We start from the raw sequence: 26997 nt of genomic DNA on the forward strand, positions 1-26997 counted from the left end.
AGGTTTTAAGAAAAGGAGAAAAAGAAGAAAGAAAGACAGAAATAAAGGAAAATGAGCCAAGTGACCTTTTCTTACAAAAAAAAGAGCACGCTCATGCAGAAACAGCCATCAGTAATCGCCTTTGGATCTATGTGTGAGCTTCATAAGCTACATTGAAACGACAGTATCCCCATATGAGGGTGAAGGTTAATGTGTTGTGAATTTGACCTAATTCTGAGCCTCCACTGTGCTGAAGAGATCACCAACAGAAAACCAACCACAGGGTTATAGCACTCATGCTGCTGTCATTCTGCATAAGCAAACCTCCATATGTCCAATACAGGTTTTCCCGTGCTGACGAATTTTATTATGAGGTTTATGTAAGACCACGGACTGTGTTAGCTATCCATTAAAAGCTCAGTCACTCATGCACATATTTCCAGTCTGTTTCATCGATCCTTCTATTGCCAGTCTGTTAATTAGGTTTCTACGCTACAGTATGTGTCCCAGTTTAAAGGCCATATGTAAAGCACAGACCTAATTTCACCATGCTCTATGGAGAATAATATTTAATTTTGGATGTTATTCCATAAGGAAGTCTCTATTAGCAACATGCTAAATTTGGTTGCTTCCCAAGTCATACTTTAGCCAAGTTTATCCCCCTTTATTTCCACATATCTTAATCTATTTACACAATTATGAGGTTGTATATGTCTGACACCAACCTCATTCAAGAACTCACCATGAATTAGAAAGTGAGTCCATCTTCCACGGAAGTTCAAAATAATAAACTTCAGTGTTCTTGCATAGAAATGCACATTAGTTTATGCTTGTAATACTAAAATTAGACTAAAAAAATGTGCCTGAAAAACTTCTGCAGTAGATAGAAAGTACATTTAGGTCAAAAATCATTGCCAGGCATTGCCTGTAGTAGTTAGGCCTGAGTTATTTTTCTTTGTCATTTTGTGCACCTGTTTTGCACCAAAATAACCGAAGCCAAAATACTGCACCTAATTTGTCAGCACAAGAGCAAGGCAGCTGATATCAGCAGCAGTCCTGGTAAGCTCTCTGTCCCTCCAAGTTGTGTCATTTAAATGTTGATGTTATCTGCTATGGTTTCAATTGTGTAAGGGCACAGTAGCTTCTATTGCCAAACCATTAAGAGTTTTGCAGTGATGTGATTTTATTGATTGATAGATGGGAACTTCAACCAGCAAATACCTTACTTTTTCCTGTGGTAGCAGAGAAATAAGGCTGTAGGGATGAGGGTTAATTGAGCTATATGTGATATCCTAAATTAAGATAAACTTCAAGGCTTATAATTCTATTATGTTCTGTTTCCTATATGCTGTGAAGGCTTGGAATCATTGCTTCATTGCTATTTAGTAATCCCACTTTTCATTGTCAGGGGCATTGGAAAGGTTGTTATATTGTAAAATATAAATTTTTACAGCCAAAAACATAGGTGTGGTGGTGCTCTTAATGGCTTAATAGAATTACAATTGCAGGTTTAATTCAAATATAACGAGACAGTATGTTAACCATGCGTCATTCTTTTAACTTGAGGATTATCTATGTTAACCATAGCTATCAGTGGGGATTTCTGGTGTCCCAGAAGAGGTTTAATCCTGAGTTAAAGGGAAATAATCAATAATAAACCTAAAACAATAAAACTGGTTCTTTTATTATTTTAGGTTTAATTCACTAAAGAATAATTTATGTTTATTTTTCAGAAAATGCAAAATAACCAAAACAAATCCACAGATTTCTGTTTAATAGGTTCTCAGACTCAAAGGTAATGACGCATCAATGTATGAACCATGTATCAAAATAAAGAAACTACAAACATAATTGGAGATAAAGTATCTGAATTTCAGGAGCGGGACCACGCCTCCAAACACGCTCCTTCCGGTTCTCATCTATATATGTTCCCCCAGTTCTACAATCTGTTCATTCTCGTTTTCGTGCCCCACCGTGCTCCCTCCTCTTTTTAATTCTTTAAGTTCTTCACTTCTATTTAGTACATGGGGATCTGCCAGGTCTTCCGGCCTTCCCCAAACTGCAGCTCAATTCAAGTCTCAAGCCTCAAATAGGACGTGGGCCCAGCAAGTGAAACTTTAAGTAGCCATTTTTTTTTCTTTTGTTTCTCTCCTACGCTCTACTTCATCTCTCTCCACGAACCAACTACATAAATAAATGGCATCAGCACAGACCCAGTGAATCCTCCCAGCTGCAGTCACCACCCACGGAGAAAAAACTAGCAGCTGAAATGCAGACACAGCTGGCTCTCAGCTGGCGAATCCATCTGATAAACAATAAGAGACGAGGAAAATTCATACAGTAAGTCAACATATGGTGCCCATAGGAATTCTGTTAGCTACAGTCTATGTGTCGTCTAGTGCAAAGTATATAGATCTTATTATTAAAAAGTGAGAACAACATTATAAATGTGTCTAGCAAAAAAGATTTTTCGTTCCTTAAAACTTTAAATTAAGATCAATGTTGGGCTTTCTGTAGAAACTGCATAAAGATAATAACTTCTTAAAAATATGTTGATTGCCAGAAAAATGTGTCTAACGTGTTACAGTAATCATAAATGATTCCAGAGCTATCAACGATTGCAGCAGTTCATATTTGACGTAACTATGAATTCTAAAGCCCAATCGTTTCCAAAAGCTCTTTGTTTCCCGCCTCAATTGTTGTACTGTTCCTTTTTAGACTGGCATGCCCACTGAGTTGCTATAGTGACAGCAAGTGAAACCCAGACACTTGGAGTTAAAAAAACCATTTTTCCAAACATAAGAGCCAATTGACATTAATACCAACGTTTCTCAGCTGTGACCAAAAATATCTGGCAAAAAAAAAAAAAAATCTGGGATGATCTTCTGTGAAACAAATCCCAGTAGGCTATAAATCAAACCAGTGGTACAGTGTCATGTTGCGGACCACAAATATATTACTCAGAAGAAAAAAAAATCCGGTTTGTAGAGTACGCTTGGGGGGTGTGATTGTGTGTACAGCGTCTCTTTATGTCTGTCTCCACGTTGGTTGAGTGTGGAGTAAGTGCATATGAGCGCATGAGGGTGGGAATGGATGTTTGTGTCTGTGTGTGCCTGTATGTCTGTGTCTATATGTCAGGTTGGGTGTCAGGCGCCACCTCTCTGGGGACATCTCAGGCCCTCCAAGGTATGGAGGCCTATCTCCCCCCACCACCACTTCCCCTGCCAGTGGCGGACCCCCTCAGACATCGGTGCGTTGGTGGTTCTTTGTGTCCGGGGATGGGCGTCCAGGTACACACCGGCTCACTCCTTGGCGGCCGCTTATCGGGGCCTGGAGCCTGGGGCTCGCTCGGGCCACTTCGGAGGTGGGGTGCCCCCGGCCTCTCGGCCTGGGGCTCGGTCACTCAGGCGCGGCTGGCTGCCGGCGGAGCTCACGGGCGCGTCACTGCAACTCCCCCTGGCTTCTGCTCCGCGGCTGCTGAGTGAGCCCTCATCTGGGACTCTCCTCAGCTCTTTCCGGGACAGTGGCGCGGCTGCCCCTCTGTTGGTCTTCCTTGGTCTCTTGTGTTCTGGGGGCCTCTGGATGTCTGGAGTTTTGATCTCCTCCACACCTGCTTCATGCCCTGGAGGACGGGGCTGTGGCCCCCCCACACCCTCTAGCAGATTATTACATGAAGGAACCTTTTAAAAAACAAAAAACAAGCGCGTCCATGCTCACAGGTGTACACACGGGTGATCACACCCACAAACTACACCCTTTTTGGCTCCTACCTCAAAGCACACTGTGTTCTGTTGATCTTATGTGCTGCACAATAATGTTTAATATTTAGTATTTACTGTCATATTCCCATATATCATTGTGATGTTGTTTATTCTATTACTCTTGTTCTCTTCTGCTTGTTTTCTTTTTTCTTTCTCAGCAGGTGATCCAGGTGATTGATATATGCATTTTCTTTTCTCTGCCCGTTCTGTTGGTTTTTGTCTTTTGCCCTTCTCCCCCGTCCCTCTTCTCAGCTGTTTCTCTTTCCCTCTTTCTTTCTCCCCTTCTTTCCCCCAGTCAAGTCTGTCCCGTATTCAGTAAGTGAAAATAAAAAGAAAAAAAAGAAAAAGAAAAAGAAGAAAAAAAATCTTAACCTAGTGCACCAACTAGTGGTTTTTTGAGATCATTAAATCATAAAATTAATGATTTTTTATAAATGTATTTCCTTGATTTTTATACGGAGGAGCTACTAACTTCTCTGGCCGCCTGTTGCAGGGTGTAATCATCCATATGATTCTTATTTTCATATTTTTATACCTGCCAACCTTTCAGAAGATAATACTCTGTTTAAACCACCTGTCTGTAAACCTAAAACACCAATTCCAAAAGGGGACACCAAATTTAAGTACAAACACAGCTGATTTTCATAAACAGAAAACCTGGAACTGTGGAACAACTTCATAACAACGTTCTTCAAAGTAAATCTATGAAGACCTCATTATGTCATCATCTGCAGTACACAAAATCATGCAAGAGTCCAGGAATCTGAAGAAATCTCTATGTGCACAGGACAAGGTAGACTGGATACTGGTGATCTTCAGGCCCTGCATTAAAAAGATGTAAAAATTCTGTCATGGAAATCACTGCACGTGTGCAATCACTGTCCATCAACACAGCTTGCCATCCACAAATGCAGGTTAAAGTTCTGTCACCGAAAGAAGCTGTATGTGAACGTGATCTAAAAATGGCACGTTCTTCTCTGGCCTAAAGCTAACTTAAAATGAATGAACTTTGCCTATGAAATGGGCAGTTTGAACATCTGGAAAAGGACCATCTATGCTGAACGATATATAGAAGTCTTAGATAAGTACACCCTCCCATCCAGGCAACAACTTTCTCAGGGACGGTCTTTCATATTTCAGCAAGACACTGTTAAGACATACTGCATCTATTACAATAACATGGCTTTGTAGGAGAAGAATCTAGGCACTGAGTTTACCTGCCTCATTGTAGATTTTTACTTTGAACGGGGGTTGTATTTGTCTAAATACAACACCAACCACAAAAAGTCACTTGTATAGCATAAAAAACCCAACAACTTTTACCTCATGTTTCAAATGACACAAATGTGGCCAAAAAAGCAACACTACCACTCCATAGTCAGAGAGACTGCTGAAATTGAACTCAGGTTTCTGCTACGCTGTTTTCTTTCTCCTCCACCTCCTGATTCCTGATCTTTCCAAATTACAACTGAGCTCTAACAAGCCCTACTATTAAAATGTGTTGCTTTGGCTAAACTCATGTAACAAACTGCTGACACACAAGGCTTTACGTGTGCCTTAAAGTTGACGCTTTCATCATGAATTGCAGCCTTTATAAGGAGCTTATAGGAAGCTGCAACTATTCTCATCCCTCTCATCCCATTTTCATGAGAGCAGGCTGTACCACATTCTTAACCCAGGGGGGTGAAAGACTGCCATTCAATAATGGTTCCTTCTGGCACCGTTTGGCTGAGGCTCTAGCAATATTGGATTTTGTGTCTTAATGGTTTTCATTCAAGGATCAAAAAGTCAGCAGTAGGATATTTTGGGCTTTGATTTGTTACGTTTTGAGTCACTCTTCAGGGTTGAGCGGTAAAAACTACCGTGTTACTTTTAGAAGAAGGTAGTAGTTTGGGTCAAAATATGCTGGATACTAAAATAGTCCATGTGAGATGAGCTGGAAGGCACAGATCTATCTCAGTATTCTCTAAACCCAGCACATCAGGCAGGAACGCAAGTATGTGACAGCAGTATTTGACACTCTGAGATCGATGCGCTCGCTCATCAGTTTGTACAGACCTAACTAAAATCCATTTGAATACTTTCGATGTGTCTTATTTGTAACAGCACTGAGCAGACTGTGACACAGATTGTTATGAGAGGAAAACGAGTGGGAATAGTAGAAACATGTGGTAAGAAACTGGCACAAAAAAAAAAAGAACTAACGTTTTCTTTGTTTCAGAAACGAATCTCTATATTTACACTGTGATTAGTGCCCATGGGCAAAATACAGAGCTGAATTTGACCCCGATGAACTCTAATGGGGAATGTCTGAGTGTTTGTGTGTGTGTGAGCGCGAGTGTGGGTGGAAGTATCATCCTCCATGGATGTGCTCTCCCTAGCTGCCCTACTCCTCACTCACTGCTCTCTTATGTTCACTCAGCTTTTTAGTGCCGCCATATTCAGCGTAGAATACCTGAAGTATGAAGCATGTTTGCAGGAATGCATAATGTGCATGTTTAAATGTAACATACACAAGACAGTCCCAGTGCATCATACCTGAATCACAAAACATTATGCATCTGCATTGTGTGTTGTCCCTGCACAAGCATGCTAGAAAGAATAACACAGCACAGCCATTGTCAGCCTCACACCTGAGAATGTGATAGCATTGTGCAAAATGTTTCCATGATACTTCCATGACAGCTTGGTCTCACAGGCAGCTGCTGTTTCAGCAAGAAAATGGACCACCCTGAGTCTGCAGTGCCACTGCAAAGCCCTGCATGGGCATGCATGCACTGCTGCAGGTGCAATCACAGTGATGCATCAGAGAAAAGTGAGTTATTCTTCAAAGCACAAAGCCACCAATGGTCAAAATGCCAAAGTCAAGCCTTCAAACATTAGTCCACAAACCAGTTATTTTATTTTATAAAGCCAAAATCTATCTTCATATGAATGCCTGACAGCATCTCCTAAGTCATCAAGTCAGAATCCAGTATTGCAGGGTGAAAAACAAGCCCAAATCATGTGTAAACCCTAGAAATGGCTGTGTGGGAAAATTCCAGTAGATCAGCAGTTTCTGAAATAATCAGACGAGCCAACCTGAGACCAGGAACCATGCCACCTTCAGTCACTTAAATCCCCTTTCTGCTCAGAACCTTAACGTGACCATACTGACACGCCTAAATGCACTGGGTTGCAGCTACAGTATGTAATTGGATGATTGTATATGTGCGTTAATGAGCAGTTGGCCCAATAAAGCTGCCCATAAAGTGGCCATGTTTATACTTTGCTCAAAACACTTACTATCAGTTTCTCCATGCACGCAAAAAATAAATAAATACATACACCATAAATGCTAAACATTTTACTTTGAAACTGAAATATTTCATCTTACATCTGACAAAAAGGCTGCACACACTGGACAGTGTTGAGAATAGGTTTTGCTACCAATCTCCCACTTACACTCGACAATACACACTTGCACTTACAAAGTAAAGCCCCCTTCTCTCTGGAGTTACTTATTTCTTTGTCCGCAGGCCTACAAACAGGAAGCACATCCTATGTGTTGATTCTACAGACTACACAAACACACACGGGATGTACATTCAATCTCAGCTGCTGTGGAATAGGAATGCTCATAATGGTCAGCCTCTACTCTGTTTTTATCTCCCTCCGGAGGATGTTCACAAATAATTTCACATGATTTTGGCTTTTTTCATTTCAGCAGCTTCCCAAAGGGGAATCTAAAAATGAACACTCATATCCAACTTAGCCACACCAAAGCTTTCTCCTGCACACTTTGCCCAATTTATTCAAGTCATATTTTGAGAAGAAGGTCATCTGCTGTAAAGGAGCCTGCGCTGTGTGAAAGCGTTTGAAGTTGTGGAATGATTTATGCAGTGACACAAGGAAAGAAGAGTTTCCCAACTTTTGGAAATCTACTTCAGGTTTTTCACACAGAATTGAAAAGCACAGATTTCACAGACACTTGCACGTACCGACACGTACACACAGAGCAGCGTAAGGAAGCTTTCTGACAGGCAATGAGCTCATGAGATCTGAATGTCTTCCTGTGGTGAATGCTTTTCTGTGGCTTTCTCACAACTATTCCCCTATTTTCCTCTATTTTCTCACACTTTTTCGTCAGCTCCTGCTCCTCATGCAACTTGCTCCCCTATGTTAATTCTTTTATCTGCTCCATTTAGAGTGAATATTTAAAGAAAAAAGCCTAATTCTGGATTTAGCATTCTTAATCCACTAAGCTGTTGTGTATTTTTCCTGCTTCAGGAAAAGCAGGTTTTGGTGTTGCTAGGTTAGTGATTTAGCATTTAGTTTAATGTTCCAGTCTGTGTGTCAAGGTGTGTGTGTTAGTTAGTGAGCATGCAGGGTAAACATTACCCCTGACAAATGGCCAGTGGTCTAAATCAGACTCAATTAAGATTTATGGTGGGCGAGGTGCCGCTACTTAAGAATTTAGGCAGTTTGAGTGTGGATTTCTGTGTGTGCGTGTGTCAGCCTTCTCTGCAGCAAGTGTTTATTTTCTCTTTCACTTGGACATGTTAAGTCCCTATTATCAGCATGTCTACTGAGAAAAAAAAAAATCTAGCTTCCATACCTTGAAATAGATCTGGAATTGCTTTCTGCTATAAGAGACTTAACTGCCGTACAGTTAAAAGCAGAAGCTGTACCATAAACACTCTGAAAATGGCTTTCAGACGTCTTTCCCACCACATGTGTGCTTGACATTAGAGCAGCGTGGGCCTCCTTCATAATTGGGGTGTTTGCAGATATGTAATTGCAAACACACTCAACACAGCTGGAATGCTGCTTTGAATTATATTCGATTCGTGTCAGGAAGTTAGATGTAAAGCCTTTGCTTGAGACTAAAGTGCATTTATATGCGTGCGCTCGCGTACTTTATGAGGACTGAGATTTAGATGTAAGCGTATTTGTGTGCCCTGTTGGGCCAGACATCATTTATCACCACATGGTGTTAGCTGAGGATCATTTTTACTGGTCTGTAAAGGAACGAAAAAACAAAACAGGGGGTACACCAGGGGCCGCTCTTGCCCCTCCCTATCTTGGTCACTCATCTCTTCCCTCAGCGTCCCTCTGTCCTTCTTCCCGCCCCCTCACCAGTCCTGGCAGACTGCCCTTTCTGTGGTAACTTACCAAAAACAAGTGGACCATTTAAGGGATTTCAGCTTTTTAATCAAGCGGGTATTCAAGAGAACAGTGCTAATGGTCTGTGGAAAAAATTTCTAAAGTGGCACCTTTCTTTAATGCACTGTGGCACATTTGGATAGTCTGATAAATGCTCAGAAATTGCTTAAAATTTGAAACAGAATTCTTTCCATCTGTGCTTTTACTGCCCAGCGTCTCTAGCTGGAGGTCATTTGGCAGATCAAGGGCTGGGTGACCTCAGTCTTCTGAAGAGGTTTGTTTCTTTCACAGAGAATTCCCGTTGTGGCTAATATGACTCTCCCATGTGTCCTATGGACAGAGAGTAAAACTAAAACTGACAGGAAGGTAACTCTGGGCAACGATCAATGCTGAAGCGAGCGTCTGTTGCCCCCTGCATTGCTGGAGGACTCTGAAGAGGTCTTTTATGAAGCAAACCAAAGGCCGAGTGGTTTCACTGTCTGAGCACGGAGTAGCTGTGAGCCACAGGGTTTTTTTTGGCTAAAGCCTTAATTTTGAGGTAAAAACACAGCAGGTAAACTGTTTAATTTTTTTTTTTCATTTGCTGGTATTACCAGATCTCTAATATTCTATGCTCATGATAGTAATTTGTGTTTCCCATCAGCCTACGCATAACACATCTGCCAGTTCACATTTGTGCCATCCCATCTATGTCCACGGGCTCATCACACACACAGACGGACACGTAATCACACAGCAAATGAGAACATAGTGTCCAGATATAGTAATGATAATTTCAAGCTGTTCCCTGATGTGGTAGCAAGCGCAAGTATGCTTTCTGCGCTGCCTGCTGAGAGCAGCATGCTGTGTGCAGAACGAAGCAGCTCGCTCAAGAAAAGCATTGTTTTAATTTTTTATGTCTTTTCTAATCTGTGGATAAAATGTGAAATAACTCATCACAGCATTTATGATTTGGTATGCTGACCTCTAATGGATTACCCACAAAATATCTTTAAGGTGATTTCTGGTGGAAGATAAAAGATACAACTCCTAAACTGAATAAACTTCTATAATTGAATGCTGTATAATTGTAAGTGTATTAATTACTCTGTGAGAAGCACATGTTTTGCTTTACTTATTTATTCTTTCTTTTTCTCTTTTTTTGGGGGTAAAACACACTAAAACACTAGTTTCCTGTTAGGGATCCATCAGAAAGTGTTTCATAACAATGAGGCTTTTCTGTGTGGATTTTGCATGTTTTCCCTGTACTTGTTTGGGTTTTCTCCCAGTCCTTCCTTTTACTCCAAAAGCCCATAGATGCAAACGTGATAGATTAATCTGTGATTCTAAATTAGCCTGGTCAATAGTGAATGGTCAGTCTCTGTGTGCTTGACCTGCAACAGAGTGGTCACATGTCCACAGTGAGCACTGCAACTCACGCAATGTGGTCTGAATACGACCAAAGTTGCGAGGATGACTAAAACTGCTTCACACTGGAAGCAATTTGCTTGTTGTATTGCTTTGAAGATGACAGCTGGTCACATGTGGGTATTTTTCATATGTCAGTCAACGGTACTCTATGCTCTCACAATAACTAACGCGTTATTAAGTAACGCGTTACAGTAACGCGTTACAGTAACTACGTTATTGTTGTAGTAACGAGCACGGTAACTAGTTATTATGCCAAAATCAGGAACGCGTTAAACGTTACTGGGATTTAGATAGGGTCGTTATTTGTTACTTCGTGTGGTGGCTATCGCGGAGCTTCCACAGATTCAGTAACATTAGCAAGTGGTGGAGGCCAGCAGGTGGGAAAGGGATGCAGGAGGAGCAGAGACCCGAGGCGACCGCTGGTCCGAGTGTCAGGAGAACTGAACTTCAGGTAAGAAGTTATGACCTGCAGTCTATCTGGGTCAGATATAAACCAAGTTTAGGTGCAGTTTATTTTCGTTATGCTGACTTTTTCGTACTGCGTACTAGCTAGCATGACAGAGTTTTATACAGCTGGGTGGGTGCTATGATGTTACTGATGTTGAACTTTATTTTGTTCATAGGGTTAATTATTAGAGTTGCCAACCATCCCCTAAAAAATGGAATCGTCTCGTATTCAGAGAAAATATTACGCGTTTCGTGTTGAGGTGAAAAGGAACACAGTTTGTCCCGGACTTCAGCTACAATGAAAAAGACACAAAGCTGGAGTTATTCTGTGTCTTTGCTGCACAGCTGCCTCTTCTTCTCTCATTCTCTCCCCTCTCTCGCCTGTTTCTACTTCAATCATGAAACTGATCAATGATCAGCTGATCGGCTTTCCTCTCTTGTTTGTTTATCGCTCACTTTGCGCCAGAAAGAAGAAACCAGCGGATGTCGCGCTAAACAACAGTAGCACGTTTAAGCTTGATCAGCTGTTGTTAGAATTTATTTAATATTAATTTCTAGTATCAGCTGATGTTTGCTGGAGCCACAGCTGTAAACCTGCTGGTCATGATATCGGTTTGGTTATGTGGTGAGAGGGAAACATGAAGATGAAACCAGGAGATGTCCTTACTGGATCATCAGAGCTGAACAGGTGATGGAGAAACAGGTTTACCTTTTAGGTGACATGAATGAGTTGAAGGGAAGTTATGAACTGTTTCTGAGAGACAAATAACCCCAGGATCCTTTTTTAGGTAGCTGACAGCTGGTAACTGTGCAGGGGCGGGTCTAGCAAAGTGTTGCCAGGGGGGCCAGGTAGGGCATTAACAGGGAGAGGGGGACACAAAGAAGTACTTTTCTTTCTTATTCCCATTTAAAATGTCTATCTTTTAAAAAATTATTATCTGAATCTTACAACAAACGATTGATAGATTGATGCATATATTCCATCAAAACTGTGTACATCACTGTCACAACAGCGTTTGTTTTCATTCAAAGGCTTTATGATTATTGCTATAATGGTGGGTCAGTCTCTAGTCAAAAGGTTTTTTGTCCCAGGCCAGCCCTGTATGCAGCTCATCTGCAGTCTGGTGTTATCTACATCTTCCTATTCGGAAGGCAGAATTTCCGAGTTCTGAGTACAATCGAAAGCACTACGACTGCAGTTTTCGTTTTGTATGTAAAAAGCGCACATGACGCTGTGACGTCATCTGACAGCCACTGTTCCCCGGATTTGGAATACTTGACTGTGAAGTGCAGACCCGTCTACATACCTCGCGAGTTTACTGTTGTCATGGTAACGGCCGTGTATGTACCACCCGATGCTAATGCTAACTCTGCCATGGAGGAGCTGCACAAGACAATAAGCAACCAGCAGAACTCCCATCCAAACGCAGTGCACATTATAGCTGGGGACTTCAACCATGCTGATTTAAGGTCAGTATTCCCCAGATTTGAACAGCATATTAAATGTGCAACGAGGGGGAAAAACACATTGGATAAAGCCTACAGCAACATCCAAAAAGGCTACAGAGCAACCCCTCTACCACATCTAGGTTTGTCAGACCACATGTCCATGCTGTTGATCCCTGCATACACTCCCATTAGGAGAAGAGCCCCCCCAGTCACAAAAACTGTGAAAACCTGGCCAGAAGGTGCATCACATCAGCTGCAGGACTGTTTTGAAAACACGGACTGGAGCGTGTTCGAACATCAGGACCTTGAAGAGCACACAACATCAGTGCTCTCATATATTAACTTCTGTGTCAACAGTGTCACTGTGGACAAATGTCTCCGGGTGTATTCCAACCAGAAACCCTGGATGACTAAAGAGGTCCAGGTCCTGCTGAAGCAACGTGACGCCGCTTTTAGATCCGGTGATGGTATGCAGTACAGTGCAGCCAGATCTCAGTTGAAAAGAGGCATCAGAGAGGCCAAGGCAGCGTACAAGAGAAGGATCGAAGACCACTTCACCACCAACAACTCACGACAGGTATGGCAGGGAGTTCAGCACTTAACCAACTACAAACCTGGCAATACCACGTTGACTGAGGGTAACGCGGAGCTTGCAGAGGAGCTGAACCACTTCTTCGCACGCTTTGAGGTGAAGGGACCAGAAGCAGCAGCAGCAAAAACATCGGACAGCAGCAGCCCAAGCCTCATAGTGCAGGAATATGAGGTGAGGCGCACACTGAGGGCAGTGAACCCCAGGAAGGCCACCGGACCAGATGGGGTAACCGCAAAGGTCCTAAAAGAGTGTGCAGACCAGCTGGCTGGGGTCTTCACTAAGATCTTCAACACTTCACTGTCCCAGTCCTGCATCCCGCCGTGCCTAAAGTCAGCCACAATTGTCCCACTGCCAAAGCGTACCAACATTAGCAGCCTCAACGACTACCGACCAGTTGCTCTAACACCTGTTATAATGAAGTGCTTCGAGAAACTGGTCCGACGTCACATCATGTCCTGCCTGCCACCCACACTCGACCCGCTCCAGTTTGCATACAGAGCTAACAGATCAACTGAAGATGCCATTGCTACAACGCTCCACACCACCATCTCTCACCTGGAAGTGCAGGGCCGTTACGCCAGGCTGCTCTTTGTTGACTTTAGCTCTGCTTTCAATACGATACTCCCGGACAGACTAATAGATAAACTGCTGGAAATTGGACTTCCTTCCACCACCTGCCGCTGGATCAGAGACTTCCTCTCAGACCGTGTACAGAGAGTTAGAGTGGGGCCTCATCTTTCCTCAGCCCTCAGCCTCAACACCGGCTCTCCACAAGGCTGTGTACTGAGTCCCCTACTGTACACTCTGTACACACATGACTGTGTTAGTTCCCACCCAGACAACACAGTCATCAAGTTTGCAGATGATACCACTGTGGTGGGGCTCATCTCAGGGGGAGATGAGACTGCATACAGAGCTGAAGTTCAGAGGCTGTCAGATTGGTGTGCAGACAACAACCTGGACCTCAATACCACCAAAACAAAAGAACTGGTAGTTGACTTCAGAAGGAGGAAGTCCGAGCTGCAGCCTGTCAGCATCAACGGGGAGTGCGTGGAAAGGGTCTCCAGTTTCAAGTTTCTGGGTGTGCACATAGACACAGACCTCCAATGGAGCTCTAACACCTCTGCGGTCTTAAAGAAGGCCCAACAGCGTCTCCACTTTCTGAGAATCCTCAAAAATGGACCTGAAGAAGGAGCTGCTGACCGTCTTCTACCGCTGCTCCATTGAAAGTGTGCTGACATATTGCATCGGTGTGTGGTTCTCCAGCTGCACCACAGCACACAGAAAGGCACTCCAGAGGGTCATCAACATGGCCCAAAAAATCATTGGACATCCTCTTCCCTCCCTGAAGGACCTGTACAGCACTCGCTGTCTCAAGAGGGCACGCAGCATCCTACGGGACTGCACACACCCAGAACACCGGGTGTTTAAGCTGCTGCCGTCTGGCAGGAGGTTCAGGCTGCTGAGGTCCCGAACAAATAGACTCAGGACAGCTTTTACAACAGGGCAATAGCCCTGATCAATGCAAATAGCTGACCTGACTGGATACCTCCCTGGACTTTTTAGGGGGAGGTAACAATGTTTAAAACGATAACAATAATATTTATATTTATAACAAGGTGCAATAATAATTAATGTGCAATAATAACAGTGTGCAATACACATACACTTATTCTTCTTTTTTATACTAAGTTAATATACTGTGTTGTGTTGTTTGTTACGTTGTGATGTGTCATATCGTGTCGTGTTGTGTTATATGTAGTGCCGACGTAGGACAGTTTTTCCAATTTCATTGTACTACTGTACTATGTATGACTGTGCAATGACAATAAAGAGTTATCTTATCTTATCTTATCTTATCTTACGTAGGCTAGAATCATGGCAGCGGTCAACGACGGTCCAGGTGTGGGATTTCTCTTGTGGAAATATGCACATTATTTTTTCCTTTGTATTGGTAGGTGGCACAGTGCACTTGTGGCAAGTAAGCAAGCTAGAAGACTGGCAATCTTGCTGGGTATCCAGTTACGGATGCAACACATTAACAAGAGAATTCTGAGTAAAACCAAAGTTACTTCCCCTAGTAACTAGTTACTTTGAAAGTAACAAGTAACTTGAAGTAACTGAGTTACTTTTGATAGAAGGAACTAGTAATGTAACTAAGTTACTAATTTAAAGTAACTTACCCAACACTGGTGGTCTGCTGTTTGGACTTAAAGTAAGTATCCACCAGAGCTTAAATACATTTTTGAAGATATTTTGGAATCTCAGTGGACACAAATTGATATCAAGGCAACTCTCAAAAACTAGTTGAACAAGACTAATGGGAGCCAGCACCCTTTAGTATTAGATTAGAGATAGTTATATTAAAAAAAACTCCAAGAAAGTTTTCCAAAAGTCTGGAAAACTATTGCTGAGTTCAAGATAAAAAAAAAAAAAAAAAAAACAGAAAAATTAAAAGAAAGTCTTGATCCTTGGTTTCAAAACATAAAGGAATGACGTTTGACTCAAGATTTTTGCACAGTACTGTACATACTTACTTGTTGTATGTGTTTATTTTCACAGCACTGATTTTTAGACTCAGCTTCTGAGTCTTCTGACTCACTTACATGTGGTTGCAAAAGTACTTCCGGTCCTATAAAAGTCTATTGGACCTCTGTAAACACTATTATTGACGGCATGGCCTCAGTCACTTATTTTAGGTTATATTGAATAAAAATTTGAGTCCATTTTGCAAATGTTGTACATATGTTTCAGAAAGGAGGATTATCTGGGATATTATTGGCTAATGACTGATGATTAACAAGTTAAGCATACAGTTTTGCAGCCAGAACAACAAAATAGCAACGCCCATAAAAATCGAGTTTTCAAAGTGGGACTTCACAAACCTAATGTTTGCCTTTTACTGTTTAATTCATTTTAAATATGTTAAAAAATATCTGTTATTTTTAAACGATATGTTTTAATATTGACTGTCAAAAAATGAATATAATTAATTTCGCAGTGCTGCATGGTATGTCTGTATAACAGCTGCTACACTTAGGATTTTTATAACATTCATAAAAGTAAAGCATTGAGGCAGGAAAAATAAATTGTGTGTCTGTTACAATAGAGTACAGGTTGAGATTGATTTAATGGGACACTGAGTCGAAGATCGATTTTAACTGGTGGTTTCAACAGAGCTTTCAAATGGAGTGAGTGAAACCTACATTTGGCGATTTTGACAAACTCAACATTTCTCTACACATTTTGTGTGCTCGCAAAACTGAAATGTTCTTATTTAATTCTGATTCACCCCTTTAGCAATTCAATTCACCTCTCCACAGAAATAACACGTTAAGCAGACTTAACAGATGGTTTCCTCTTCCTGAGCCCGGATCTGCTGGAGAGTTCTTCCTGTTAAAAGGGAGTTTTTCCTTCCTACTGTCTCCAAGTGTTTGCTCATAGAAGATCATCTGAGTGTTTTCTCTGTATTACTGTAAGAGCTTTACCTCAAAATATAAAGCACCTTGAGTGACAGTTGCTGTGATTTGGAGCTATATAAATAAAATTAAATTGATTAGAAAAGTTTATGTTGGGTCCCACCCACTTAATTTTGTCAGCGTTGTGTCGCCTTTATTTGCTTGAAGTTTCTGAAAATCTTCACTATCTATGGTCTTTAGTCTCCACATTGCTGCAAGTTGCTTCCAGTGTGTACATACCTCTTAAAAACTCAGGGATGGATCGATTTCAAATGAAAACAAACATGAAGGGGAGACGAGTAGATATTTCTAAAATAATTCTTTTGCATTTTGAGAAAAAACTCTACTAAGTTGTAGATCACTTGCTCCTTAGCAACTCTGTAGTGTAAAAATATTGCTGTAGAATAGTTGCACACAGGGCATTAATTCTGCTCGTAAACCAACAGCATAATAAAGTCATACAGTTTAGGGATGCCCTCAGGTATTTACAAATCATATCAATCTGAGGTATTATGCTATTTGGTAGCATAATAGCTGGTAGCATTTGGCCCAAAGAAATTATTCTAAAGTGTCAGTCTTTGAAAGCTAAAGAGCTTATGGCTCTGTCTCACAGAGAACTCAGTCCAGTGAGGCCATGTTTGAAAGCAAAGGCTGTGGATTTAAACGTGCAATGACCTATTTTCTCTGTCAGCATTTTAAAAGACTGAACGGTAGCTTCTCACTCTGTCAGCTCAATGTGAAAGCAACGCACTTCTTTGACCTTTACAATGATCATTTTCTGGTTGGTGGACCTTCTTCATAGCAACCGCTGTTTCTCAATTACATCCAGGAGTTCCTGTAGTTCCGGCAACTTTCATTACCCTCAAATCAAATACATACTTTTTATGGAATGAACAATAACAAGTATAGCTATTTTTGGTTGTTAGATAAATCTAAAGTCATATATAACCACTGTATTTCTTCTTTTGTCCTACTTAATAGGATAAGGATTAAAATGTTTATAATGTACTAAAATAGAGAAAATAGATTTTAACAGCCCTTGCGGTGTTGATTAATATTTTTAATAATCAAATATGCAGATGTGCTCTTTGATGTTTAGAAATGATCCACATTCTGTTGTGTTTTTGACATGCTGGTGCTCAGGAGGCAGCATAAGTGAGCTGTGCTTCACTGCTGTTTAAAGAGAGCATTACTGCAACTGTGTAAATATCTACACTCTTATTTCAGCTCCACACTTTTTAAATAAACAGCGAGGAAAGGCAATGCAGATCTTGGTCTGATACTAAAGAGGAATCTCAAGGCTTTCCTGTCCACAATATTGTCAGTCTGCATCTATGCGCTGAGGGGAAGAAGGGTGTTTAGCCCCGTCAGCATAGAGGCCCTTGTCCTGTATCCTTCCCAAGGTGACTTCTCTGCTGTTGGCAGGCAGAGCCATGAACACAGCTCCCAAGACTCTCCCTCTCTCTTCTCTTTCTCTCCCTTCTTCTCCCACACACCCATCAGCGTTTAGATACCACCGGGTAAAACGCTTTCATACCTTTTTTTTTTTTTTAACAAAGATGGCAAAGCATGTTTTTTTTTTTCAATTTTTTTCTCTCACTTCCTCCTCCTCACATCATTTCCATAATTACAGGTAAGAAAAAAGCGTCATATTCATTACATTTCTTTTCAGTGCTTTGCGTCTTGTCTACAGTCAGATTTTGGTTATGGCTAAGTGCCAACACATGAGCACCTGACCTTTTCCTCTTTCAGTTCTCATAGTGGAGAACGTCCACCTACGCAGCAGCACACACACACACACACACACCTCCCACACAAACTCTCTCTCACACACAAACACTCACACACATACACTGGCAGCAAAATTGTGCTTTGAGAGCAACTGTCTGTGAATCTGTGCAGGTTTGTGTTGGAGATTGCATCCTGGAAATGCAGACCTCTTCATTTTCTATTACCAACACTTTTTGGTGGAACATGGAGGTGTGTGACCACGATTGTGTGTAAATAGGCCATTATCCCATGTCTACAGTAGGTCATCTATTTCAGTCCAGGTTAATTCTCTACATGGGAGAAGGTGTGCTAATTTCCTCTCTCTGTCTGTCTGTCTCTCTCTCTGCATGTGTGTGTGTGCTAAATTGATTAAGAGGATTCGAGTCGCCGATGAACGTCAACACAAACTACGACCACCAGCACACACTTAGGTGCACATGAACTCTTACCCTACTTTAAGATTAGCTTTAGGCTGCTAATACACACAAACACATTTGTTGTCAGTTGAGAGAACAGCATAATGCCCCAAAGTATATCCCCAGAGGATGCACCATTATTCCCACCATATTTGTTTGCCTAACCCCACCCCTTCACCTAACTTTAACCAAAAAGTCTTTATTTTCAGATTTGTCTAATCCTTAATAAGGCTAGAGTTCCCCTGATGTCTGAACAACATTTTTTGCATTTTACTTTTACACTTGTTCATTAGGCAGATTATTTCACTCCAATCACTGGACAAACGTAAATATAATCCAAGGCACATCAGATCAGGGTGAAGTCACACTGATGCCACTAACAGTTGAGATGTGTTTACATGTGAAGGACTTGGACTAAGCATCCATGTAAGGTATAATTTGCTAAAAGTAATCTTTCTGCATATTAGTGTTACATGTGATTATTCGTGAAAGCAACCACAGAGCTTTCAAACATGCTTTATTCCCACAGTTGCTAGCAAACAACATAAATTGCTTTCAACCTCATGATTTGATTCTCGTGTTTTATAATGAAAGAAACATGCCAAACATGTTAACAGCCCATTATTAGCACCACATCAGTCCAATATGCATGATAACAGCTTGCAAAGCATCTGCTTTGTTACTAGACGCCAGGCCTCCTACTGGATTGCATCTTGGACTTTTTGAATGAACTTTAAATAGTTTCTATGCGGATAAAAATATGACTTCTCATCCCAGAATGAACTGTTGCTGACCCGTAATGTAATGCAGTTAGGGTAAGAGAATGTCAATTATTGTAGTCTTATTAAAACCATACATGACACACATCCTCAGGCAGCAACATCCTGACAACCAGCTTCTATACAGGAACTCCAACACTACTCAAAAACACACATGCATGAGAAAAAATAATGCTTTCGGTCTCCTCAGCGCATCCCTGAGCCAAATTGTGTGGAGATCCTAAAAGTTGTTCCAGATCCGAAGCGGTCTTACCTTTGTGACAGTCATGCAGAATCAGTGGGTGAGGAGCAGGCCGGTGTCCCCTTCAAGCAAAGAGCAATGCCGCAGGAGTGGCAAAGTGATGAGGAGGAGAAGAGGGCAGCTCTGCTGAATATGCACACAAGGAGAGGGAGGGAGAGAGACAGAGAGAGAGAGAGAGAGAGGAAAGAGGAGGGGACAGACAGGTTAGTGTGTCTGGCTCACTAAGTACGGAAGGGCTGATTGCTGCTGCAGTGAAGTAATGGCTGGCAGTCGACGTGTGGTTGGTTACTACAACAGGGAAGAGCTCCCTGCTAAGATACACCCCTCCCTCCTCCCTCCCCAGCTGCCCGCACGCACACACAAACACACACACATGCGGATGATGTGCTCAAAGCCTGACTGCACTACTCTCTCTCACTGTCTATCACAATATGATTAGTGATGGGCTAATACAGATTACTGATTATTAGCAGTGAGGCAAGGCTGCGGGAGGAGGCGGGAGCAGAGACCCCGGGATAGGAGAGGACTGCAGAAATAGAGACGGAGGGAGGGAGGGGAGTCAGATGCTGTGTCGCAGTCTGCTACTCAGGCATGGAGCCGGCTGCACGTCATCTGCCGTGTGCGTGTGTGTGCCTAAGTGTGTGAACGACACAGGAAATAATGAGGGGAGACAAGAGTCTGTTAGATATTTGCACCAAGTTCAGACTACACTGAAGGGATGTTAATTCTACATATAAAACCATAAAGGAGTCCTTGGCAGATACAAATGGACACACAGGTAAAAGTTGTAGAAGCTCCACCTTGGAGGACACCAACTAATCTAATATTCATGCATGCTATAACCTAATGGTGAACCGTGGCAGAACTTAGCTTTCAGTGGATATCGTCATCTGGTTTTGCCAAATTATGTTGTTGTAAATGAAAGCATTACAAACCAAGAAAAACATTTGATGAGGAACATAAGTGATCATCAGTCAGATTTGGCCCTAATGCTAACAACACCTCACTGCCTTATTACTCCAATTACTTTAACTTTGATTGATTTTCTCAAAGAAATTTGAGAGTCTATGACGTCTTCACTTTGGAGTACGTTTCTTAGCATTTCTCACCCTGAGTGTCTCAGTGTAGTAGCACAAAGGCATCCACCCACACTCACAGAATAACAGATCTTTGTCATACTAACTGGCTGAATAGAGGGATGCTAGAGACAGGCCAAGATTCCAGCTCAGTTACCATGGCTTAGATTCCCGAATAGCTGAGTGAGAGTCTTCTCTAGTGGCTGCGAGCCACAACACAGTCTTTGTTTTGCCCATTTATGTGTAACTACTTGCGTTTATGTGCGTGCGTGTGTGTACTGTAAGTGTCTGTACATGCTGGAGTTAAGGTTACTGAGACAAAGAGAGTCCCGAGTGAACGCAGTTTTCTTTCTCAGTCTGTTTTTTATGTCACTCATATATCTGCGTCACTTTGCTCCTAATTCTCAGAGTTTTAGGAGTGTCATCTATGGCCCCACTCTCAGCATTTCCTGTCTGGAACAATAGTATTTCCTGTGTCTGTTTGCATACTTTGGGTGGAGGAGAGGGTCTTTCAAATATAGAAGAAAATATCTGGGGGATGGGAGTTGAAATCAGCATGATTTTAAACATGATGATTTTATTTATATCAGGATTTTCTCAGTTTATGATCACACATCATAACTAATTAGCATTTCTGAGATAAATGATGAAATTTGAGAAAATTTGGGATTTTAGCCCATGGTCATTTCTGTAACACAGTGCGAAACTTGCATCTCTTGCCACTTCTTAATTCAGGCTTTTGGAGGTAAGTAAATTTTCCACTTTACACCATATAAAATGTGTGGGAGGAAAAGACATCATCCACAGGGTGGAGGTGGCAAATCCTGTGACCATTAAATCTGAAGGTGCCACCGTGGCTCATATGTTCCACCATATGTCTACATGCTTCTACTCAAAGAAACAGAAGTGGAAAGAACTTGTCTTCATTAACGGTGACAGCTAACATGCACGGATGTGAACAACATTAGGTTTGAAAAATGCAATAATAAACAACAGCAGTCAGTTGATCTGGCCTAGCTATGCTCTCCAAAGAGGAAGAGGATGTATTTTACCAGGTCTGTTATGCATTAGGAGCTTAATTTCCTTATTGTTTAGCAGTCTAACCCTCTGAAGGCTTTTCGAGGAATTCCATATTTGACGTTTTGCTTCCACCTTGTGGTGAAACAATATCATTACCTCCAGGTAATAGTCTGGTCCTACTAAACATGGCATTTGTTTTAAGTTTTCATCAACTTTACACAGAGGCTTTAAGGGTCTTTATCAGTGGATGATTTTCAAATAAATTTCTCGCTTTATAAGCAGTGGAAGTGTACTGGATATAAGCATTGCTATTATCATTCCTTCTGTTTTTAATAGGAAACCGGGAAAGCCTTGCTTACATATGCAGGAGCTTCTCCAGCAAAAATACCTTTTACTTGTGCCATGGAAACTATTCAAATTTAATCATATTAACAGAAGTGGTGCATTTAGGCCTACAAGTTTAACACCACGTTTCTAAGCTAACAGTTAATGTTAGCTTAGCTTAAACCTTGAAGCTTCATAGCTCATAGAGGGTATACATGATATACTGGTGGTGAGGACAAAAAGTGTAAAAGTGTAAGTAGTTATGGAGGTTATACAGTGATGTTTTTGGTTGGGATGTTTAAGGAAGTGATAACTGGTTAACTGAGTTAAATATGTATGTGGCTTTCTCTTTCTCTCTTTAGCTGAGCATCATCTAGTTTCAAACCTCAAAAAGGATAATAAATAATGTGTCAAAATAAATAAATAAAAAAAGCACAAGCTAATGTTGACGAATGTTTTCTTTTATCAGTAGTAGGCCTTTTACATGTAATGTGCAGAAGCTACTACTTACTTCAATGTTAGCTAAAACATTACCCATAGGTTTGCCTCAAATTGCATCTATTAGCAGGAAGGATCAAAAACCAAAGTATTAAGATATTGAAATATAATAAAACAGGATTTTGCTAATAGGGTTATTTCTCTTTTTTAATTGATTAAATAACCTGGTTTCCTAATAAATTATTTTTGCACATTTTTAAGTTAAATGACCAAAAGTTATAGTATTTGAAATTGCATATCAAAACATTGTGGACTTGAAAAAAGCATTTTTAAAGACTTTTTAAACTATCTATTTTCTATCATTCTGCTTTTGAGTTGGTAAAAGCTTTTGAGCTTTCCAAGGAGGATGAACCTCACAAATTCTGCATTTTTGACAGTATTTGGCAGCAATTAGCTCTCTTGTTAGATTAATTGAAGCCTAAACCTCTGCGTGCAGACCTCAGACTGTGTTGGTACGCGATTGTCATTTGCTGTTGACACACATCTGTGCTCAGAGTAAAACATGATTGGCCTTCACTGTAATTGAAGCGTATAGCAGGATTATTTGGTAGCCATTATTTAATCTACTCAGCAGATTATTGTTACAAAACACAATAATATGATGTAACCAACTTCTGTGCCGCTGGTTCAAGCTAATAATAGACTCATCCATCACAGAAAATATTAAGGAGTGTGTAAACCACAAGAAAGGACCACTGTTCTTAAGGTCTCAGCTGACTCACTGTTCAGAAACCACGCTGTATTAACAGTTAATGGGACGACTAATCTTGCCAATGCAAGCAGACTAAAATTGCAGTGAAAAACTATTTCATGCTTGATGTGCAGCTGATACAGTTTCTCCCATATCAGAAACTAACTTGTACCATTAGCAGCCAATAGTTTCTCTTGTTCTGGTATATTTCTCAAAGTATTTGAGAAGCACTGAAGAAGCATTTCCCAGAACAGTTCAAATGAGCATCCACACACTGCAGGTTAACAGGTAAACTGTACCTCCGACATGATGTAAAATCAAGCGTTTTATTAATATACCATCAGAATGACAGTTCATGCGAGAAGTGTTGTCTTCAAATGTTTCTCATTGACGAATAAATTCCTGCTGTATTATACCAGAAAACTATTTTGACTATTTCTGAAAAAAATAACTGTCTTACTGAAGACTGTTCAGAAGCTGATTACAAGAGCAAAACGTTTTACACAATTTGTAAAGAAAAACAAAAGACAACTTAGATTTACGTGTGATGACAGGGTCACAAAACACCAAATCTACACAAAACTGCACAAACAAACACGTAGCCTGTAAAAACCAGAAACATTGTCCTACTGTGTGCAATAGCCCGCTTTAGTAACAAAAGAAAGGCTTGCAATCTGCAGTCTTCTTCTGTTCCCTTCTGCTGTCATGCCATTACATTTATTGCAGCAAACAGAGATATCATATTTTGTAACTGACAATCATATGCTTTCTAGCTCCATTCAGAAAATAACCCCTGAACAGGATTCAATAATAGAGAGTTATAGTGTTATGGAGTTTTAGAATTATGATGGAAGAAACTCAGATGAACCCCAGACCGTTCACTGATAACATTGCTATTATGGGAGCTGACATGTATTATATTCACACAATGCTGGTTTGGAACATCTTCAGTGGCTTGTGGTATGAATTTTCAGCTCTCTCCTATCATGGCCAGACTGACACTAGCCTCAACCATCACAAAAATGAAACAAATACACTCCACATTCGCACACTTACAGCAAAGTTTCCTCATCCCTATGGTAACGCAGGTCACACTGAAAGGGACATATATCATAATTGCTATAATGTGTGTAGAGATCAGCAACGTTTTACCTGCACCTACTAAATCACCTTCACTGTCACAGTTTATCTGAGATGGAACGTAATTAATTTACTGTCACCTGATTTCTCTTGCACTTGATCTGTCGTAGATGCTTTGCTGGCCAGCTGACAGCAGAGGGTGAGAGAGAGATAAGAATGATGCAGAGAAAGAGAGTGATATACAAAAAAGGTAAGTGGCTAGGCTTTTACCCAAACGTAGATAATATGGCTAGCACTGAAAATGAATGAACTGACAATGTGGCCAACTTTTAATTTAAAATTGTGAGAAATTCCCTTCATTGCATTACATTGCATTTTCTGTCTTCGTTTGTACCATGAGTGAGCCCCCTCTTCGGTTCCTAGCCCGCTCCATGATTCCCCCCTCACAGAAATTGTTGCTCTAGTGGAACATTTAATCCACAGAAGCTCCGATTTCGGCTTCCCCAGTGCGCAGCACAGTGTTCCAGTCAGCCGCAGTCTGCTCACAAACCACTTCCTCCATCTGAGGAAAGTGCAGAAGAAGAAAAAGGCGAGTAGGATTGTGAGGATCTGGAAAAGAAGTGTTTCCCTGTTTCTGCCACTTGCATCTTTACACTGCTTCCTTGAAAGGGAGAAAGAAAGAGAGAGAGAGCTGATGCTGCAAGATGAGAAATCCTTGTTTCCGTAATTTCAGTTGTAAGCAACATCAGCTAGTGTATGATAGATGCACAGCTGTTTCAACTCTCAGACTGTTGCGTGTTGGTAACTAATTTCATCAGAAGTTATATATTGCACCATTCTGCTGTCTTAAAGACTCTTATAGAGAAGTAATACTTAAAATCATCTCTTTATATTACTTTAAAAACTTCTAATTCATGTATAGATTAGTACATTTGTTTTGGCTTTTGTTACTTATATTAAACTAACAACAAGACTTTACACAGCTGTCAAAGAATATGTGCATGCCAATTGTAAAATTAAAAAAACAAAACCAAATTCTTATTTTTCTCTAATCCACACAGGGTCAAAATACATATGCTTAATAGACTTTGGTCTATTAACTTCTTGTCAGTGAAAATGGTTTATTACATCTATTTGTCTTTACAAACATACAAAGGATTTCTTTGACATTGGACTGATTGATAATCAGAAGTCCAAGGAACTCAGGAAGATCTAAGAAGGAGAATTGTAGATTTACACAAACTGTGAAAGTCTTTGGAGCCATTTCTAAACAACTCAAGATTCCAAGATCATCAGTTCAAAAAACTGTATGTAAGTAGAAGTTATTCAAATGTGCCACCACTTCACCAAGATCTAGAAGTAAGTAAGTAAGTAAAATTTTATTTGTATAGTACCTTTCAAGATAAAAATCACAAAGTGCTTCACAGAAAAGCTGAAACATAAAAACAGAAATCAACCAAAAGTAAGTTTAAAGACATGAGTTTTTAGCTGTTTTTTAAATGAAACTACTGAGTCCACAGATCTCCGGCTCAAAGGAAGGGAGTTCCAGAGTCTGGGGGCCTTTTGTTTTCAGCTTCGTATGTTGGACGACGAGCAAGCCCTGATCACATGACCTCAGGGACCTGCTGGGGATGTGCTGTTGTACAGGGATGTACTGTACTGTTGTAGAAGATCCAACCTGTCACCCTCAGATGAAAGGAAATTGGTTAGGATGTTCAGGAACAACCACTGTAACCAACAAGGGAACTTCTGAAACCCCAGGGTCGCTGTCCTCAGTGAAGCAAGTCTTACATCGCTTTGGCCTGAAAGGGTGCCGATCAAGAACAAAGCCCATGCTCCAAAACCAACACCTTGTCGCTCAGTTGAAATTTACAGCGACCTGCGCCAAATGCCAAGTTTTATGATAAGACGAGAGAATTATTGAACTTTGTGGCTATAATGACAAGAGATATGTTTGGCGGAGTAAAGGTAAGGCTTTCAAACCTAAGAACACTGAACCAGCTGTCAAGCATAGTGGTGCTAGTGCCATGCGCTGGGGCCGGTTAGCTGCCAGTGGTACTGGTACACTGCACAAACTAGATGGAGTAATGAAGAGGAACTAGCTCCAAATTCTTCAACTTCACATCTAATCAACAGCTTGACAACTTGGGCGTTCAAACAGTACAATGATCCAGAGACGCATCAAAACATTAACCTTCTGGAATGGTGTTCCCAAAACTTTGACTTCAACCCTATTGAAAATTTGTAGGTTATGTTTGAAACCCAGGTCCTTGGCAGGAAACCAACCAATTAAAATGAACTTAAAATGCCAACTCTACCAAGAACAGTGGTCAAATATTCAGCTAGAATTATGCCCGAAGCTTGCTGATGGCTACTGTAAGTGTCTGACCAGTCTGCAGTCTGCTAAGCGACATTTTACCGAATATTAGTGGATTGTACGTATACTTCTGACTCTGTGTGAATTAGAAAAAAATGCAAAATAAATTCAAACTTGTAGATTTAATTATTGCGTTTTTAAAGTCATTAAAGGTCTATGCTGAACAATCATTCCACTCTGGAAAAAGAAAAGTTAAAAGAAATCATTAAAAACCCAAATTACTATGGCATCCATTCCCATGATCAGTGCATGCAAACCTCTGACCACAACTGTAAATGTGACAATAAGCATACCTCAAAGACATGCTGCAGCTCTAGATTTCAGTGTAGGAAATCTTAAAGATGAAGCCTTTATTTTCTAGCTTCTCCAAAAGCCTCTTCTGACCTTACTCCTTATCTCCTCAAGTTGCAATTAAGAAACTGAAGGCCCCTCATGATAGCTGATTGGGAAATAGTTCCACGTCATGGGAGGAATGAGGACAAAA

General features: G+C 40.9%; 1 protein-coding gene across 1 annotated transcript in view; it reads right to left on the reverse strand.

Annotated features, from left to right (window-relative positions):
* The window catches only part of LOC309702167 (coronin-2B-like), a 54427-nt gene extending 34713 nt beyond the window's left edge, over positions 1-19714 (reverse strand). The window contains 1 exon segment of the mRNA XM_082526625.1: positions 19460-19714. Within this exon segment, the coding sequence (XP_082382751.1) occupies positions 19460-19474 (15 nt within the window). The 5' untranslated portion in view covers positions 19475-19714.
* Positions 19715-26997: the final 7283 nt, after the last annotated feature.

Source organism: Aulonocara stuartgranti (genome assembly GCF_965226115.1).
Source record: "Aulonocara stuartgranti genome assembly, chromosome: 1".
Lineage (NCBI taxonomy): Eukaryota > Metazoa > Chordata > Actinopteri > Cichliformes > Cichlidae > Aulonocara > Aulonocara stuartgranti.